At 42.2% G+C, this 20,130-nt stretch overlaps 1 protein-coding gene across 7 annotated transcripts in view; it reads left to right on the top strand.

Annotated features, from left to right (window-relative positions):
• The window catches only part of LOC126642037 (sodium channel protein type 5 subunit alpha-like), a 214,699-nt gene that overhangs the window by 138,150 nt on the left and 56,419 nt on the right, over positions 1-20,130 (top strand). For 5 of the 7 annotated variants that reach the window (XM_050319325.1, XM_050319297.1, XM_050319351.1 and 2 more), the window contains 2 exons: positions 4,629-5,099; positions 19,350-19,496. In XM_050319325.1, the coding sequence (XP_050175282.1) occupies positions 4,629-5,099; positions 19,350-19,496 (618 nt within the window). The remainder of the gene's footprint in view (positions 1-4,628; positions 5,100-19,349; positions 19,497-20,130) is intronic. The other 2 variants (XM_050319334.1, XM_050319342.1) reach the window with 2 other exon arrangements.

Here is a 20,130-nt window from a genome sequence, read left to right as displayed (position 1 = left end):
AAGCTGTGTGTGTGAGCTCACACAAGATCTGACAGCAAAGAAGACCAGTATTTGAGGTCCTTGCTTTGGAGATGGCTTAGCCCTGCCACTGAACTTGTGCAGGTGCAACATCATTCTTGCTACTACCTAAATGAAATACAGAATTATTTTCAGGCTGCTAAGAAATGGCTTTAGACTTCCCAGTGGATTTTCAGCCTATATTCTCTGCAGCACCGAGCACAGTGTCAAATCCCCTCCCTGCTGTCTGGGTGGCACAGTGAGAGTGCAGGGCAGAGAACTCAGTGCTGAATCAATTCACAGGAGGGCAGGAGGACTTTAGGGCTGCACACTCTCTGACTAAATGACAGATGGGAGGTTAAATACATAAAGATTTATATCCTTTCGTTTTTGCCAAGTCAAGGTAAATAAAAAAAAAAAAAAGGAAGGTAAATGAGGAAGTTGCCTCATTCTATGGGTGGGTCCTTCCAACTTGAGATACTCTGTGATTTTCATGTTAGTTATTTGACCTGCACTGATAAGTCCTCTAGCTTTTATCTAGCTCTAAGATAATAAACTCAAACTGAAGTTAGGCTTTGATAGGCACCACCAGAGATAGTTCAGTTCTTCAGCGTCTCTTGGGATGCCAAACTGTCTCCATTGTCTACAGACATCCTAGGAAAACTCCTCCAGTTTAAGCACCTCAGGGAAGCACCTGACATTAGTCTGGATTAATCTGATCCTTTGTGCCTTGTAATGGCACAACCAGAGTTACAAGCTTTGAAAAGCATGCTGGATTGTCATTAGGCTAAATGCTTAACACAATTACACTAAAGGAATTGGGGGTTCCTTTGAGTGCATCTGTCATTTGATTCCTGACCTCAAAGATCAAAAAAGCGACCTGCTTTCACAGTCTGGCTGCTCGGTGTCACTGGAAAGCAGATTTCTTTTAAAAGGGGGTACATATGGACAGACAAATCTGCAGTTGCTTTTGAAAACTGAGGTGATCTTTAGCTTGCTTTTACTTAAACTGAAAGCATTGCCTTAGCAGCCGGGAGGACTGGATATTATTAGTAACCTATTACAGGAAATGTGGTGTGTCATGGGTTAGGCATATATTTTTCTGGAAAATGCAGTGTGTAGTGAAATGGGGAGAATAAGTAAACATAAAGTGCTTATTCAGCAGTTCACTCTATTTGAATGCCCAGCAATGCAACTCTGAGGTTACCTGCTCATAAAGGAAGGAGGGAATGATATTTCAGGTTTATTTTTGGCTAAAAGCATGAAGTGCAAATAGCTCTTTGTGCAAAACGTCAGCTGTGCTTCTGGTAAGTAAACAACATTGCCTTTATAATCCATGGTAAATAACAACACTAAGGGTGTTACCACCTATTACATACACCTGCAGGTGTACCCAGAAAAACTTATCTAATTGTAGTTTGATGTCTGAAACAAATACAGAAAAGCAAAACAAGGAATTTCAAGCAGGTTATTCTGGGAATAGCAAAATTAATGAAGTACAGGGTGAAATTCATCTTCAGCAAACAAAATTCGGGTGCCTACACGGAGGTATTCATGTATGGAGAAGACATCTGAGCTACTGCTAGTCTGCAGAGATCTAGGGCTTGACCAAGTTTTTGTCTAGGACCACTGGGGATACTCCAAGGTATCCATCCTGGCCTCCAGCTGGACACAGCTCTCCCAGAACAGAATGTCCTGTTGGTCAATTGCTTCAGGATGACTTGGCCGTGGCAGGGTCAGTTGGCAGATGCATGTAACCCTACCTCAGTCACTTGTGTTTGGTCAGTCTCCACTGTCTACACAATGAATTTCTATTGATTGAAATGGGGCTTAGATGCCTCATCAGACCCTTGGGATTTGGTTTCTGTGGCTGGAGGCAGCTGCCATCCCTGATGAGTGATTCAGCTGCCTCCTGCAACGTCTCGTTGTGTCCTGGTTGGGTGGTTGCTGGAGCTTAAGAAGAGCATAGGCATCCTGTAGGTCTGGCAGGTGTGCCAGACAACCTGAAACATCAGCAGACCCCTCTGCTAAGGCAACTGAATTTCACCTGTGAAGTCCAGAAGATTTTTATTCTGGATTTCTTTATCTGTTCCCTTCTTCCAGCTTCTTCCCATGTCCGTAGGTTGTCACGGGGAAGTAGACACATTCTGTGGCTTGTTCCAAGCTCTTTCAGCACTGGTGACCTGGGAAGTGTCTCTTCTCCACACACATGTTTATTTTTAGGACACTTGTAGCAATGTGGTTATCTCTGAGACCTCACCCTTCTATCAAACTTGGTTGAAAATGGCTAAAGGAGTTCTATCAGGGACTCCCTCCCTGATGGGCTCCCACCTGCTTGTCTGTATATCCAGTACTCTGGTTTTCAGCTACCTCTCCCATCACTTGCAATGCGCCCAAGTGGGGTATGAAATGAAAGATTGATTCATACCAGACCACTGCAGTGATTAAGAGACCCTCACAAGCTGCCACTGGCACTCCAGTATGATGGACCAGCTCAGAAACAGGCATCTTTAATCTCACTTTACCTTCAGAGCAGGGCAGTGCTCAGCACAGTGATAGTTTACTCAGTGGTTCATAATGGACGTGGGCAACTGCTGTGCTACCAACTGCTTTTGTTTATAATCACGGTGATTGCAAAGGGTACTTTACAATACTGACAGGACAGTGTCATCAGAGTGATTAAGACCAGGTTTTCAGAGTTTCATCTCACATATTCTGAATATTTGAAGTAAGAGACAACAGGGTGGGGGGCCGATAGCAATAGGTTGTGGAGTTTTGGTAAGGTCCAGTTAAATGGAAGTACCTTTTATATTGTTTATTTTGGTCTAGCAGGCTTTATCTGTTTAAAATACTATCAGAAAGAGAGAAGTCAGGGGACTTACAGGTATTCCTGGTGGCATTAAGAGATCATAGATAAAATATCTTCACAAAGTCAGTTTTATTGCTATAAATGTCAGAATTGCTGCAGCACTGATCTCTCCTTCGCTGTGCCACAGAGCTGGCAACCACCCACCTTGTACAGGCAGCAGTTGAGTTGATACCAGGCAATTTGATCTCAGTTTATTTGGGTTAAATATATTTTAGCTGATATTGGTTTCAGTCACCTTTGCCCCATTCTTGTCATCCCAGGCATCTGCCTCCAGTGTTAACTTCTTGTCTTTGTGAATCCAGCACAAAAGCTGTAATTCATTCCCTCTCAGACCACGAGCAGGTGTAACCTCCTATATACAGCAACTGGTGTGGAGATATTACTGGCAATAGCCTTCTAGAAGAAGATATTTTTGTTTATTGTATATAATTTTATTTATGTGGGGTGGGGGTGTAAAAAGAGATTTAAATCATCAAATATGTCAGTCAGCTGTGTAGTTGTGTCTAATCTCACCAGCAAAGGTAGACAGTTCTAAGTTGCAAGAACAAGAGGAATCTAAGTCTCCAGTTCAGTTTGGGTCTTCTCGTACACCTGTGAAAATCTTCACATATTTTTTTCATGACTAGTAACAGCATTTTCAGGACTAAACCTGCTTTGGGAGTGAGCCCTGCTCATATTTAGCTACAGTAGTCTGGTTGTGATGGCTTGTTTTAGCCTGGAGGGAAAAGTTTTTGAAGCTATTTGACCTCTTAGGTGTTTATTCACAGTCACAATAGATTTTCTTCATGGCCCAGAGGATATTTAAAACAGGACTGTCTGTGAAAATGCATACAAATGTTAGAAATGTTTCCAACTGTACTGTTTGGTTTAAGTGCCATGCCTATGTATATAATTATCATAGAATCATAGAATAGTTTGGGTTGGAAGGGACCTTTAAAGGTCAGCTAGTCCAATCCTCTGCAGTGAATAGAGACATTTTTAACTAGATCAGGTTGCTCTGAGCCCAGTCCAACCTGACCTTGAATGTTTCCAGGGATGGAGCATCCACCACCTCTCTGGGCAACCTGTGCCAGTGCCTCACTGTCCTCATCTTAAAAATTTTCTTATATCTGGTAAGAGACTCCCCTCTTTTAGTTTAAGGCCATTTCCCCTTGTCCTATTGCAACAATCCTATTAAAAAGTTTGTCTCCATCTTTCTTGTAGACCCCCCTTTAAGCACTGAAAGGCTGCAGTGATTTTCCCATAGACCCACTTCTTGAGTGTGTCCAGGTCACTATATATCATCTACTATGAAACATAAATAACAATATTTCACTGACTAAAAAGCAAAAAGGTCCTGAAAACCTTCTTCCTGTAGTCTTTTTCTACCTTTATGGATGTCAATTAGTGCTGTAACTAGTAATTTTCTCCAAGATGGAATATGGGCAATTACAGGGAACTCATTGTACCACCACCACTGAGAATATTTATAACATGTAGCTTCCAATGACAATTTTATTTTGTATTCTTTTTCTGAGTTTAATATTTTATTTTCCATATTTTGGGGGGTTGGGGGTTGGGAAAGGGAATGTCTGAGTGTGTCCATGGTGTATTTCTGCACATGAAATCAATGTATTTGGAAGTGCCTTCAGACCTCCTTTTCCTACTGAAACCACCTGGGGAACTCCCTCAAATACAGACGAGATGAAACTCAAGACCCTCCTGTCTTCGAGACCACCACACTGAAGGTTCACTGATTTCCTTTCAAATTTATTGATTTCAGGTGCTCAACCTGTTCCTTGCCTTGCTGCTAAGCTCCTTCAGCGCTGACAACCTCTCGGCACCGGACGAGGACGGGGAGATGAACAACCTGCAGCTCGCTTTTGCTCGGATCAACAGGGGCCTCCAGTACGCCAAAAAAGCCATGTGGAATTTCTGCTGCAACGTCCTCCGGCACCCCAAGACAACAGCTGAGAAGAAGGCCATGATGAAGCTCGCTGCCCAGAACCCAGGGGCCCTTAACAACTGTGTGAACAGCCACACCACCGCCGAGCTCGGCAAAGACATGGAGAATCACAAGGAGAACCACGCTGAGGATGGGATGAACAAAACTGGGGAGAAACACCTAGGAATTACAGAAAATGATGATTTCATGACCAATCCTGACCTGTCCATTTGTGTTCCTATTGCTGTGGGAGAGTCGGATATCGAGGAGGAAGATGAGGAGCAGAGCACCTTTACGGAAATGGAGCAGGTGGGCAATGAAAATGTTTGCTGTTTGCAGCTTATTTAGATGGCCTTTGTTCCCACCCTTGGTCTGGATCCATGGCTAGTGATGTACATGTCCTATGGCCTAATCCTGCCCTTGATATGTTGTTAACTTCAGAAGAAGTTACAGATGCATATCCTAGAGCAAAATTCAGTTTCCGAACCAAACAGTCATTCTCTTTTTTGTTTCTTTGGTTTTTTTGTTGTTTTTTTTTTTTTTGCTTGTCTGAATTAATTCTTCTAACTAGAGCAATTAAACCCTTTCTCACACAGGAGAATGTTTTTTTCCCTTTCAGCTGAATCATGGGAATGCTGCAGAACAAATCTTAGGTTAACAGGAGATTTTTCTCAGTGTGTAAAAATGGGCAATGTCTTAGTTTGTTTTGTGCAACAAGAATAGAGGGCCAGGTAGTTCTCTTGAAAATACAATGAGACAGAGGCTGATATGACAAGGCACCAGAGAAAGAGAGAAGATATGTTATCATTTGTATTCAGGCAGGAAAAGCACTTATTTGCCTGCTCTTTCATGTGACATGGCAGATTTTCATTTTTTTCCAGAGCACTCAGTCGTAAAGGCTGAAAAATTCTGTGTGGTTTGAAGTGTTGTGTAAAATGAATAAGAAAAATCTTCAGGGGAATGCTTTTCTTTCTCTGCTCCTCCCCCTCTCCCCTTTCTACCAGCTTTATCTCTTGCTTCCACACACCATATCTAGTTAATGTTTTCCAGACTCTCCAGCCTTGATCCAGCATCTTCTGATGCTGCCTGAGACCAACACAGTTCAGCAGGCACTGGATCAAAGCTCCTGCTTCAGATCCAGCTGTCAGGAGGGATCCTCGATCTCTTGGTTGAGGGGAAGAAAGTTTTGAAGCACAATAGTCCTCAGAGGAGGACTAAAAAATCCCTAAGGAAGGACTCTGTGTCAAGAGTTGGGCACAAATCAGCTGCTAAAATTTAATTTCTGCTGCTCCGTTGTGGAAACCTCTTCAGTGTTAGTGAATCCACCCACCAACAAGTCTTTCACATTGATCCTCCCACTGGTGAGAGGAACAGCAAGAGGTCAGAAAATTTTATCATCAAACTCCACTGTCCAAATAGACACCTAGGTAACAAAAAAAGAAGACTGAAATTTTAGGTAAACACTTTTAGGGACTTTATTGTCTTTTTTTTTTTTTTTTTTTTTAGGAAATTTTTTGTTGATATGACCTGGGGATCAGTGTGGGCAGTATGGATTATATCTGTTTTTTCTTTGAAGTCCTTCTCTATTCCCAGGTTGTATTACTTAAACCACGACAAACCTACAAGCAGAGAACATTTGAAAAGAGAATTATGAATACAGTAGATGGAGGAGAGAATTGGAAAAAGGAAGTAAAACGCGTGAGTTGAGATAAAGACAGTGGAGACTTTGCTCTTGAGTGTCCACCAAGTCTGGCAGCCTGTGCCTGTACATGCACAAATGTGTGTGTTGCATCACTGTATTCCTCCTTTCTCAAGATAAATTGTAAGATTCGCAATTACAAGATGAAATTGTGGCACAGGGCATGAAGAGTTACGGATTTTTATGTCTTACTGTACTTAAAACTATAGAAATGCAGATTTCTGTTTAGGTGCACGGCTTGTCCGTGTAGGTACTGGTGTGTGTATTAGTAGATGGAACAGGGAGCTCTCATTTTATGCTCTACAGCAAATAAATTTGAAATTAGAGCTTTAGTGAGATCTGTTATAGTCATGAGGGAGAAAGCTCATGTAGAAAAATAGGCATTTTATTGAAACAGAGTATTATGAATAAAAGTTCACTTGAAAATATTAAGAAAACTTTTAATAGTTTCAATAATATGGAAACATCATCATATATAATATAAACATTGAGGATTCAGAGTGAAACAAAATAGGAGGAAACAAAACCCATCAGGAGAAGCAAACCAAAATACTGTTTTCCCTCTGTACTTTTTAATGAAATTTTCAATAAACATTAGAGGAACATTGCCATATTTCCACAAGATATTTGGATTGCAGTGAAATAACGTGGTTCACTGCTAGCATGTGCATTAAACAGAAGGCATGGAGCTGAGAAATGAATTAATTAGCTTTGTCACTAGTGTTTTCCAGGCTTGGACAAACAGCTGCTTCTGTTCCCTTGTGCACAGCCCTGATCAATGGTTTACAACCTTTATCTGCAGGTCTGAGGGGTCTAGTGCTAAAAAGGTCCAAACAAGAGGCAAGTTCACATATCCAGAAAAGAATTTTAACAAATTCCTGGAGGGGAAAATGTGTGCGCACAAGGGCGTTCCAACTAAAGGCTTGAAATACATTGGCATAATAAATAAACAAAAATAGGAAGAAGCTTAACAGCAAAAATGATAATTGTGTGATGAGCTTTGCATTTGCTTTCCTGCAAAACCCTAATAAATTTGCACAGCTGTAAGTGTCTCCAAATGGAGCAGAGCCATGAGAAAGCAGATACCGACAAATTCAAAGATCTGTCATTTTTAATAGAGCCCATTCCAAAGATGAATGATCTCTGGACTCACACAAAAATTCACTTGATCAACATGTAGGTTCCTGCAGAAGATATTATTGCATCTGGAGGTTGGTATGAAATCCCAGTTCCCTGGATATAGAGTTATGGACATTACAGCGTATTGACTTCTGTATCAGGGGCATCCCTGTGGGACTCTGGGGAAGAAACTTCCCTACTCAACCCCAGAAGCTTTAATCCTGCAAGCCCCAACTCCATGGATGTCCTTTCCTCTTCCCCTCCAGGTTGGTCATGATAACCCCATCAGAGCTTGCAAAGGAAGAAAAAAATGAACAAGAGCAAAATTTACATGATTGCACTGAGAGGGCAAAATTACAGTGAAGTATCATTTAGTGGGGAGGGCATCACACAGAAACCAAACAAGAACTACCAAGGGTATGCTAAACATTCAAATCTATTCTAACTTTCCCCTAATTATAATCCATATTTTTACATATTTAAATATTTTAGTATGTACAAAGAGAATGTGTATGTATATTTACTTCTCAAGAGAAGACAATGTACCCTGCTTCCCTTTAAAGTTGCTGGCTGACCTGGAATTGAGCAGCCCTTTGGTGACATTGCCAGAACCTCTTTTCCCTCCTCCTGCATGTAGATTTTGGTGCAATAGCATGGAAGAGGAGGTGACAGGAGATGCATAAAAAGGGAGTATAAGGTCTCTCAAGTGCACAGCTGGTAAACCTACACAATTCTTACACATCCTTTACACATCCCCTGTCAGCTGAAGATCCCAGACCATATTTAGTTCATCATGTGCCCCATCAGTCTGACTTGTCTGTCATGACAGAAGGGCTAAATGGATGCTGGTCTCAGGCAGAACCACGAAGTTATTGATCCCAATGGGGTGTTTTAGGGTGACGATCAGCTCAGCTTACAACTCCTGTACCAATACCGGGCTCTTCCCAGAAAGTCACAAAACTACTCTGAAGCAAGCCATTGTGTCTGTGAGAAATGGGCCCCAGAGCATTCCACGCAGCAGTTTGAAATTTCAGATGATGAGAAAACCTTCTGTGACTGCACATTTTCCTCTGAGTAATAGAAATGTCTAAGTTTAAATTTCAGCTGCCATTTCTATTATCAAAGCTCGTGCTGGCAGCAGCCGTCTTCCTGAAAGCTACCAATTTGTGGCATTGTCACTGAGAGGATTCTGAGGGAGAGAGCCCACCTGATAGCTTCTAAATCTCCTTTGATTACTGAGATGCAAGTGAGATGTTCTGCCAGCTTGGAGAGCCAGGGGACCCATCCCTGTAGCCCACACATATAGGGAAAGGATCCGAAAGAAAAGCTGAACAATCAAAGTCAGCACAGGTGCAGGAAGCAAAGAGTGAGGCTGAGAAAGGACCACCTTGAGCTAAATGAATTTGTCACTATTGTGTGATATGTGTGTTGCTGCTGGTCACTGAATCATTTTACTGTCTTTATTTAACCCTCTCTCCTTGCCCTCTTCATAGTGCTGGGGAAGTCTCTCCCGTTCAGCTGACAAGATTTCTTGAGGATTTAATGATTTTAACTTCATAATGGGAACAAGAATAGCTGTCTTTTGTTATTATCCCTGTCTATGAGATGTATAATTTAAATAGGGGCTGTCCTAGCAAGAAAACAGCTCTAAAAAGCTCAGCAGCAACCACATTAGTGTGCTGGCTGCATCTTCTCAGATTCTTTTGTGTTCTCATTTTGGCTTCCTAGATGAATGCAATGTGGAAATCGTAGTCTTGAACCTCCATAGGTTTTCTTGTAACTGCTTTATGACTATCTTTTCATTTGTGAAATCACTTTTCAGTCTCCTGAAGGAGTAAGAACAGATTATTGGGCCAGTAAAGTAATGGAACAATTAAGTGTACACAGTTCAGCCCAACTAATGCAGTGGATTCTACCAGAACTTACTTGTAATTTAGCTACATTGCAGGTTTCAGACATAAGAGAGATTTGTACCATTTGCATTAGACTACCAAAGTCCAAAGTTTTATCTTCCAAATTTCTACTTTGGTATTGCTTCCCATTCAAGTGGCCCACAGCAGTAGCCCAGAACAGTGTGTGCCTTTTTCACAGTGACAATACTTTGTGCTTCAGAGAAATCCTGGGATTAATGGACTGAAAGGAGGTTCTAGATGAGTAGCACTGGGTGTCCTAAATCAGACCCTGAAATACAACGTCCTGCACCTACACTGTTAAGTCTTGTCTTGTTCCTATAACCCCAGCCCTCACTGATGTCCAGGTCTTTTGGCACACCATCAGGATCCTTTTCTGCACCCGTGAGTTCCTACAGGCAGGAATTGTTAGTAGTAGAACCTAAGGAAATGGTTCTACCCTTTCCCCCTTCCCTTGCTGTTTCAGTCAGTCAAACAGGGTTGTTAACGTTTCTCTCCTTCCTTAAATTGAGTTACTACATTACATTGCCTTACTCAAACCACTGCCCTCAGCTCCCATCTGTTCATAGTCAGTCTGCACTGAGAAGAAGGTCCATGCTGTGGTGGCTCTTGGCCACATCTCACCCTCGCCCCCCGTGCAGTGGCAGAGCCGGGCAAGGGCGCTGCTTTCCGCAGAGATAACACCTTTGTGTCTGCACATGCAGCCCAGTGCCGAGCCAGCAGGCACTTGCCTGCTCCTCTCCAGAAAATGCCATTATTGATTTGTTCCGATGGAGTGGCTAATTGGGTCATATGGAAAGTGCTGGCTGCCTGCTGCCGGCACCGAGCGCTTTGCAGCTCCTTGCCCCTTCCTCGGCTCCAGGCACGCAGGCCCCGGGAGCGCTGTCTTTTCCTGCTCCGTGTCCAGGTCCCAGCTCCCACCAGAGCCAGTCTGTGCCAGCCTGAGGAGGGCTGGCCCATTCTCCTGCCTCAGGCTACCTGGCTCTGGAAATCCTTAAACTGCAGGGAATTGTTCCTGTGCCTGCTGAGGCTCACCTTCCCCTGACCTGGCACTACCTGAGGGGAGGTGACAGTGCCTCTTATTGCCTCTCAGGGTGTCCCAGCTTCCCACCTGCACAGCTGCACTTCTCAGTGGGATGTTCTTAGAGCCCTCTGGCACAGAGCAGCACCTCTGGTGTCATTTTCAAGATGTTTGGGTCTGGGTCTGCACAGAGCACCCCAGGGCTGTACATTACCTAGATTTTGCACAGATTCCTTGCTACAGAGCACACTTTGTTCTCTCAATCATACTCACATTTTTTTCTCCATTGTGAGTTCTCCCATCTTGTATACCCTTGTCTGGACTTCACCAAGCAAATTTCCCAGGAAAAAGAGGTTTCTGACTTTAGATGAGTAACTGCCTCTGTACACATCAAAGATAAAGCTGGCTGCTGCCTCTGTCTCTATTCCGTTTGTACAGTTTCTATATTGCCCTAAACTGGATCAAACCCCCAAGCTTTTATTCCCTTCTTCCCTTACATATTTCAGAATTACTAACTCATTTAATTTCATTCGACAAGGTAAAACTGTTTCTGATGGCTTTTTTGCATGTCTCTACCAGTAAGAGATTCATAATTTTGAGATCAGAGATGGCCATAAGGGTATGATGGTTCTGCTTTCTCATAGCACTGATTCAAAGACTTCATCCACTAATTTCTGCACAGAGCCTGTAAGTTTATTTTAGCTATGATACATCATTTGTAAGACAGGGAAAAAAAAAAAAGAATGAAATGTCTCAGGTAACAGAGAGTTCACCATCTGCATGTGGACCCACATCTGTTTCCTTTGTATACAGTGGATATTTTACTGTACAATTCCTGTGCATTACAGACCTGTTCCTAAACCTGAAGGGATTCTATAAAATTCAGTAGAATTATTCCAGGTTGATGTAAGTGTATCCAAAATTATTGAGAATTGCTATAAAAATGCCACTGCACCAAGATTTTGATATAAAATTGTTTTTGACAATATATTACGCTCCTAATAATTCTAACATCTATAAATCAGAGATACCATGGAGCCGTGTGTTTATTTGATAGGTTGCATTAATTTCAGCTTTTAGTGCAGGAAATATACTTTACTGTCAGGAACCCTAATGCCCTTTCAATCTGTATTTATATTCCTTCTGTTTTCAGTTCCAGTCTGTGGGATGCATTCTCTTTGAGTGGAACTGGATAAAATATCTTTGAATTCTGTTGATGACTCCCCAGTTCTCACTGGCAGGAGAGTGAGCCCACGTGTGTACATGCCTGCTGCACACAATAAATCTTACAGCATTCTTCTTGTCAGCTTTACTTGGGACAATATTTTTCTGATCATTAAGTAAGATAGCAGGGGGTTTTCACTGTTATTACATACATAGTTTGCCTGGGTTTCTCACTTTTTAAGCAGTGTATTTTGCTTTGTGCTTCTTAAAAACTGCGTAGAACTCAATTATTAGCTAATTATTTTTAGCAATAAAAGAGAACATTTCTGGATTTATTGTCTTCAAAAGAATAGCAGCATTAGAAAAAGAGACAGGACTGTAAATCCCAGCAGCAGATTTAAAGCACCTAAGTCCTCATCTTTGCTTCTTCCTGTAGAAAGACATTTGTGTTTATTTTGTAGCAGCACGGTGGGGCAGAAGACTCCTGTGTCAGACCTCTGCTGACGTGATTAGAGCAGTCACACCATGAACAAAGGTTTTTGGGTGCTTATTCAGTACACGGTGGCAGGGAAATATATTTGTCCACAGCATAATGCCTAAGGTGCAGGAAACACAGGGAGTTGATGGAGGAGAGAAAGAGGGGGGAGGAAAACAAACAAACAAACAAACAAACAAAGCAAAACCCAGGCTGGCATTGAAAGAGCCGATATCAGGCGTAGCAGAGTTGACAACATGCATTTGGACAAGTGCCCGGACCATGGACTACGCGTCGGTCACAGCTTAGTGGATGCCATTTCCCAGTATCCGTATCCCTCCCCGGAGCAAAATGCTGCCCAGAAATGAGCATTTCTCACTGTTCCTCCCTTTGGTACAAAGAAAATGCCGACATTTAGCATTTCGGACGAAACAAGCAGCAGCCAGTTCCCCAGCGGCTCCCGCGCCCGGGGAGGCAGAGTGCGCGTGTCGGAGGGGTGAAACTGCTCCCATCAATTACAGCCCAAAAGAACAACATTTGGATTAATGATTATTTTGTTGCTCTTGCCCGTAATAAAATGAGACTTGCCTAATGATCAAAATATTAACATCTTATTTGGGTGAAAGGTTCTGGGTTATTTCAGGCGCTCTCGCTCACTGCACTTTGAGGCAAACTTCCAAAAAATTCAAACTTCCATCAGAGGAGCCCATTAGCTTGAGTTCTTCATATTATACTGTGGAGAGATCCCAATTACCAAAAGAAACATAAAGTAGATTGTGATTAAACTTCAAAATGCAATTTAGCAGAAGGTATTAGGTTGAACTCTGAACAATGAACACTTATGAAACACTTTCACTGCCTATTTAAGCCTATTGAATTGATAACAGGATAAATTAACTTTGGCAGTCCATCTTTTTGCCAAGTCCCTCCTCTTAGACAAGTTTTAGGAGTCAACCCTTGGAATAATGAATCTATATTTTATTATGGGCAGCATGTTGCTCAGTGTGGTAAAAGATCTTAGGCCAGGAAGGCAGAAGCCATTAGAAATAATAAGCCTTGCTTTTCTGAAGCCAGAGTTTAAAGGCTTTAAGTATTCTGGATTAATCCAAGAAGGAGCACTGCTGAACTGCTCTTTCTGTCCTTGAGGGATGATGTTTTGCAAAGCATCCTGCACTCATGCAGAGACCAGCAGTTAGTGGCTGTGATGACATTTGTCTGGCAGTTTTAATTTACCTTTATTTAAAGTGGAAGAAAATACCAGGTCGGGCTGGGTCCAGGGGAGTTTTTGCTGTTAACAGTCTCTGCTGAGCAGCTGTGGTTTCTGGCCAGCCCTAGCCTTAGGCATTCTGAATTGTAATGGCCAGATTCTTGTATTTTTCTCCAGCTAAGTACTCACAGGTGCATAATTTTTCTAAAGCAAGTACTGGAGTTTTCTTCCAAATACCCCATGCCTTGCAGGGGGAAAAAAATGTGTTTCTTAGGTCAAACAGTGAGACAAGATCTGTGTTTAACTACACAGGTGTAACTTCAGATTTCCATGGCCTTAACTCTGACAGGTGACAATGCACATGGAAACTCTCATGAGACCTGTAGACATCCAGGTTTGGGGTATACTTTCATCTTCCCAGAAGCTGGGCAGCAGACCTCAGCTGTTTCCAAACTCAGAGGCTATTGTGTTTACTATTGCGTTTAACCTGGTTTGCCCATGTGTTAGTGATTTGGGGTTTTATTAAACATGGTTCCTATAAAGGCTGGGTCATCAAGAAAGTGAAGGAAAAAAAAAAAAAGGATATGGATTCACATGGCAAATACGAGCAGCACCTTCTAATTCTGATGTTTTGCTACTCTCTTTGCATGTATTGTTTCTGGCTTCTGCATAGATGAAATGACAGGGAGGAGCAGATAAGGGCTGCAAAACTGACCACAAATCCATCTACTAAGCTAGCCTGATGTCTGGTTGTTTCTGCTGAAGTGGAATGATGGACCAGGTGGCAAAGGATCGGGAGTGGGCATCATCAGTCTCAAACAAACAAGTTTAGACTTTTCTGTTTTCGTCCCCCCCTCTGAGGAATTTACAGGTCTTAAATTATGCACATATGTGGAAACCTTAAGGTGGGACTTGACACACTTTACATCAGTATTGCAAACATTGTAGTATACTAATAAAATGCCCTTGTAAAGGAGCATAGTGGAACAAAAGTCCTTTCTGTCTCAGCTATAATCCTAGGTGCTGGGGGGTGGTATTGCTCCAGGTTTTTCCCTGATTTCTCATTAAACTGAGTAGTGGCAACTCTGCTTTACAGAAGCAATTCTTCAAAGCAGGTTAGAGAGATTCTTAAATGTGCACACTTAAAATTGACAGCTGCACTCCAGCCCTCTTTTATTCCTAGAAGAATAAGTGATACTAATCTTCCGCTTCTCATATTAAGGAAGCAAGGGAATTTTCCTGATTTATTTGGTGATTTCTCTTCATGCAGAAAGATAAATCCACTGATTTTATTGGTGCTACAGGGATTTACATTTATTTGTAGAAAAGGAGAACCAAGATCATAAATGATACGTTCTGGTAATAAGGACCAACAATTCGTTTCTCTGGTTTGTGGTTTTTATTTCTGCCCCTCAGAATCTTTGTTACCTCTAATTTCTCAAGGCTTTTCAGAAACACTGAATTCAGCATTATCTGACAGTTGTCATCCTGACAGCTCTGCAAACTGTAGTCTCCTGTCTACTTTACACATGAAAAAAGTGCCACCAAGGCAGCAATGCAAGCTCACTGTGTTTCAGCAGCACGGCAATCTGCTTGCTTCTCCACTTATGTAGAGGTAGGATATAAACAGCTCAGTTTTCACCATCATTTACTTCTTGGCTTCTTTGCAGGGGAAAGGTGCCAGTTACTAGACACAAACTGTTGCTGAGAAGGGGTGCCAATTGCTACCAGGCATGGCAATTTTGTGAAATCCATAGCTGTCTGCAAGGAGGAACACAAACATCAACAATTACTTTACAGAGTAAACAGTCCTCTTGTAACTATGTGTGTCACACTGCTGAACTGGATTTACTATACATGAGGTATCTGAAATTTGACTATAGGAAACTTTGCAGGTTAAAATATGCATTTCTTGAGGAGACTCAGTTTCATAGTGTCGCTCATTTATGAATGGCTAAAGCAAAGATATTTCTGTTGTCAGCATCCTGGGCTGCTGCTGCTGCTTCCTCTGATGGGCAACATCGCTTGGTACAGGAGGGTCTCACCAGAATGACCAAGTAGGGTGGGGAGGAGGGAGGGGGGAACTGCAAGCCCCCCTCCTGAGTCTGCACCTGGAAGTGTCTTGACCAGGTCATTCCTGGAAAGTGACTGCAGAACTTGGACATCCCTGAATCCCCATTAGTGTCTCAAAAGTGGTCTTCAAAGAGGCACATGGACTCAGGAGTCTGGTGAGGAGTTCAGAACACACATGCTGTTGTCAAAGCATCCCATTGCATTGTGGACTGAGTGAAGGGCAGTTTGCATTTGCACTGTCTCACCAGAGAAAGGCAAAACCCTTATACTTTTCATAAAACAATTTTAATTAACCTCCTCCTGCCACATCATTTTTCTTTCTGGTTCTGAAAGTGCCAGTGACAAGTGGCAAGGGAGGAGGGGCTGCAGAGCCAGTTCCCACTTCTTTCCTCCCCACCTGCTTGGGAGAAGAAGCTTCCTGCTGTCACAGGATTTGCACATCATCTTTCCCACAACAACCATGGCCAGGGAATCAGGGAACAAATGTTGCCAGTTGGGGTCATGATCCAGGGAGTGAGGGAAGCATCAGGAGAACCCACTTGAGCCGATCACCATCCGAAAAGCAAGTCCTGGGATCCTCTTTCTAAATTTGTTTGCACAGAATGGAAAAAATTATATTTCCATGGGGAAGGAATAAAGTGAATCCATGCTGATGACAGGTATTTGTCTTGTTTTGCCAACAGCAAGTCCTCTTTCCAAAGGAGTGGCATTTGCACTAATCCCCATTTGAGCCTGAAACAATTAGCCGATCTGTGCTTTTCAGAGACAGAACGTAGCGTGGAGCCTTTGCATTTATCTGTGTCAGCGAACAAGTATGTGGGTCTGTGCACCAGCACACTTGAGATGTCACCCAGATTATGCTCTGTTTTCAGAGTTGTTTCTGTTTTGCTGGTGCTACAGCTGGCTTGCAGCATACAAGGGGACAACACTGTGTCCACCCTCCTCCGTGTGCTGATTGCTGATGTGGTGTTGGCAGATCACCTTCTTTTAGGGTCCACATCAGAGCAGAGGTGGGCAAACTTTTGGTTTTATGTTCTAAAGGAGCTGAGGTCAGTCCTGGGCTCCCAGCCTTCCCTTTGCTTGCAAAAAAATTTTTGCATTGCTGAGTAATTTTACTTTATAAATGAAGAAAACAACTGAATCAATAAATATTAACATAATGTGTATTGCCTTGGCAACATGGCACTTGATACAAAAATTAAAAACAAATTATGTAAACCACCCACGGTGGGGAGCTTTACAGGAGATAGACCTGCTGCCGTTGCTGCCAGAAGAACAAATCATCTGGAATCAGAACAAAAGCAAACAGCCCGAAGTTAAACAACATAAACCAAAGGCACCTCTCCCCAGACAGGTCTCTGCTGATTTTCAGGTGCTGTGTGCTGTAAATGAGACTGTTGCATCCCATGAGAGTGGTTTACCAGGGCTGTCATCAGTTGCTTGCAAAAACTCAGCTGATTCCCAAACACTCCTTTTGGGATCAGTCTACACAACCAAATTCTGTTGAAGAGTCTGTTTTTCTTAAGCATTTTCTCCCACCTTATAAATTTAGAGGCCAAGTCTGAAAACACGTGCTGATGAACCAAATCATTGTCCACGCACATGTGCATGTTGTCCCCATTGAATAATTTTCCGGGATACATTTCATCAGTTTTAATTAACTCATTGGGTACTTAGAAGAGGTGTGATTCCTAGGAAGAAGCTGGGTCCATGTTTCCTAGAGTTTAATCTCTAGGAAAGGGTTGTTAAGTCTTGATACCACACAGAGGGATTAGTAAATAGAGATTTGATGTAATTTTGGCATTTGACTCTAGCTTAGTACAATAATTTGTCTAAGAGCTTGAATATTCGTCAGATCAACCGAGTTACACAGTCTGTCCTCTTACACTGCATAGTGTCTAATGAATCTGAGTACACAACCTTTCTGCATAAATGAACTTGAGATGTCACCTCAGATTGCATTGCACTTTTAACATGAAACAATTGTTTCTGTTGTTCCAGTGCTACAACCAATATCATGCCATTAAGATTACTTGGTACTAAGTTGTATGCACATTGCATTAAAAAAATAAAATAAAAAGAAAAGAACTTTTTATGGCTGAGTGCCTTACTTGTGCATACTTTGCCTTCCACTTTGGCTTCTCCCTTGAACATTACACTATTTCCAAAAATAAAGACTCTTGAAGAGGCTGAAAAAGTGTTACTTTTTGTCCTAGACATATCTGTAACTCAGGTTGTGGAGAAGTCTTTGACCTGTCGAGAGCACTGCTAACCTGTGACTAGAAATTGTATGTAGTACATTCTTATGCAGAGGGTATAGGCTTGGACATGCATAATTTGATTTATTAAAGTTAGAATACATTTTAGACCACATGCCCTCTGAAGCAGGAAACAAGTAATTTGATTTGAAATTAATTTGCTAGAAACACACGACGGCATTTGAAAAGACTGGCACAAACCTGACAGTCCAAAAGTATTTACACAGAGAGCAATTTGCTTAACCAACTGCTTCCTTTGTGTCACTTGGTCTTTCAGATAGTTATATTTGGAATAAAGTGTTTTTCTGCTCTGGGTACCTCTTGAGGTACTTCCTGTGGTGCTGTGGCTTTAGAACTGAGGCAGGTAGGCTGCGACTCCCCGGGGAAGGGAAATTCACTTAATACATGAATAACGTTGAATGTCAGTCAAGTCAAGGGAAAGAAAAGGTGGACAGGTGAAAGATAAATAGGTTTAAATAATTACTGTTGAAATCTGGCTATGCTTGTAATTTTTTTTTTCTCAGCGTGGAAGTCCCTCTGTAAGCAATTCAGCACAACCCTTTGAGTCCGGCTGGAGTTTTATTAATATTTTAGTAGCCGCGTTAGTAATGGCATGAACAGTGGTGGTGTTGTGATGAGCTATGGAGTTTTCAGTGAAATCCCCGTCTTAGGTGAATCAATAAAGCCCCACACAAAGAAAACCTGGGCCTCCAGAGGTAGGGACCAACCCTTAAAACATACTCTCCTCTGCCATTAGTCCTGGGAGCACTTCTTGAGAGCTCAGCAGCAATAATCATCACCCCAGGAAGAACAGGCTGGATTTAATGGCACCACTCATGCTAGCAGGCACTAGGTCTAGTCAGATGTGTTTATGGAAAAAGAAAAAATATATTGCTCTGATTCCAGAGTCCATCCCCTTTCAGGGAAGTACTTCAGAATGTGCTCTCCTTTCAAGCTGCGGTCGAGCCCCGTTGGCATCAGTGGGTGCAGAGCAGCCTTAAGTGTTTTGCTGAATAGGAGCTACAATACATTTGTGTGTTTACCTGCAGTTTTTCCACATCTACTTTCAGATACCTTTTATCTCTTCCAGTGAACTTTGCATTTTCCTCCACTTCAGTATGTATCCTGTCTGCTCTTGTTGTGTGGGGTTTTTTTACACTGTTTCAAGCAGACTTGTAGCGCAGTACTGGGTTTTGCTCTCTTGCCTTTCTCCAGCTGTTACACTGAGTATCTCCACCTTATTGTGCAACTTCAGAGTACAACCCTTGGTTATTTGGCCGAACTACAGCCACCTCTCTGTATGCCTCAGGTCACTGGAGGAAGTTTGTGTCTCAAAACCAGGCTCAAAATGGAGATTGCAAGGGAATCTCCTCCCGCCTCAGCAACAACAGCTCAGAAAAAGAAGTTAGACTGTTTGTATGTCCATTTACTACAGCCTTGGCATATCTGGTTGCTAAAGCTCAAATTTGCAACATAAGCTTGTGTTATCTTGTTTCTTGCCATTTTTCTTAGGATGCTGTCCCCTGACAAGTATAGTCCAGGCTATTTTCTCTTCTAGCTGGAGAGTTCTTCCTAAGAAATAAGCATGCTATCAAAGAAAAAAGAAAATAAACCCATCTAGGATTATTTCCAGCAGGAAAAACAACTGCAGCTGAGGGGGCAGCGAGGCCAAAGCCCAGGCGTCCGGAGTCAGAACTCTGAGATTTGTGAAGAGTTAAGTGAGTTGCACATGGATAAGCAGTTGAAGGCTGAGCCACCACCTCCAGTAGGGCAAAAAGAGGTAACAGAAACAACTTTCCTACCTGATACTGCATGCAATTCATTGCACCAGCTCCATAGTGCATGTCACTGGTTTATGTGGGGTTTATGGCTTGCCAAAATACGTGTTTGTCAAGGGGTAGGAAAGCAATAGTGTGTAGTAGGTTTTAGTAAAGAAGAGAGAGGATTTTGTTGTTATAAAAATAATTGGAAAGCTTGCAAAAATGTGCATAATAAATTAAGATGGGATTCTAAGAGGCTTTGGGGAAAAAAATAAATTGTCTATAACGTTACTGTCTTGTTTTAGGAGCAAATATGTGTGTGTTTTCCCACTGAAAATCAGCTCCAAGAACGGCATCTGCTGACTTGGCAGATCTGTACCTTGAGTTCACTGGAGGGCATCTGCTGTCTGTCACAGATTAACAATTCTTTTCCTGTTAACACACAGAACCAAGAAAGGTGCAATAATTTAAATAGCTGATGTGTAACTAAATAGCAAGCCTTGGTATTATTCAGTTGATCTGGACAAAGTGCGTCTTACTCTTTGTTTCTTAATACATACACATGGACATTTTTTTTTTTCAGTTCTTAGGATTGTGTTGTCCCTATAAATACCAAAAATACATGTCTTTGTACTATACACTGAGTGACTCCAG

This window comes from Myiozetetes cayanensis, unplaced genomic scaffold (assembly GCF_022539395.1).
Source record: "Myiozetetes cayanensis isolate MyiCay16 unplaced genomic scaffold, myiCay2020 scf1, whole genome shotgun sequence".
Lineage (NCBI taxonomy): Eukaryota > Metazoa > Chordata > Aves > Passeriformes > Tyrannidae > Myiozetetes > Myiozetetes cayanensis.
Note: the sequence above shows the minus strand (reverse complement) of the source record. Positions and strands in the feature narration are given on the sequence as shown.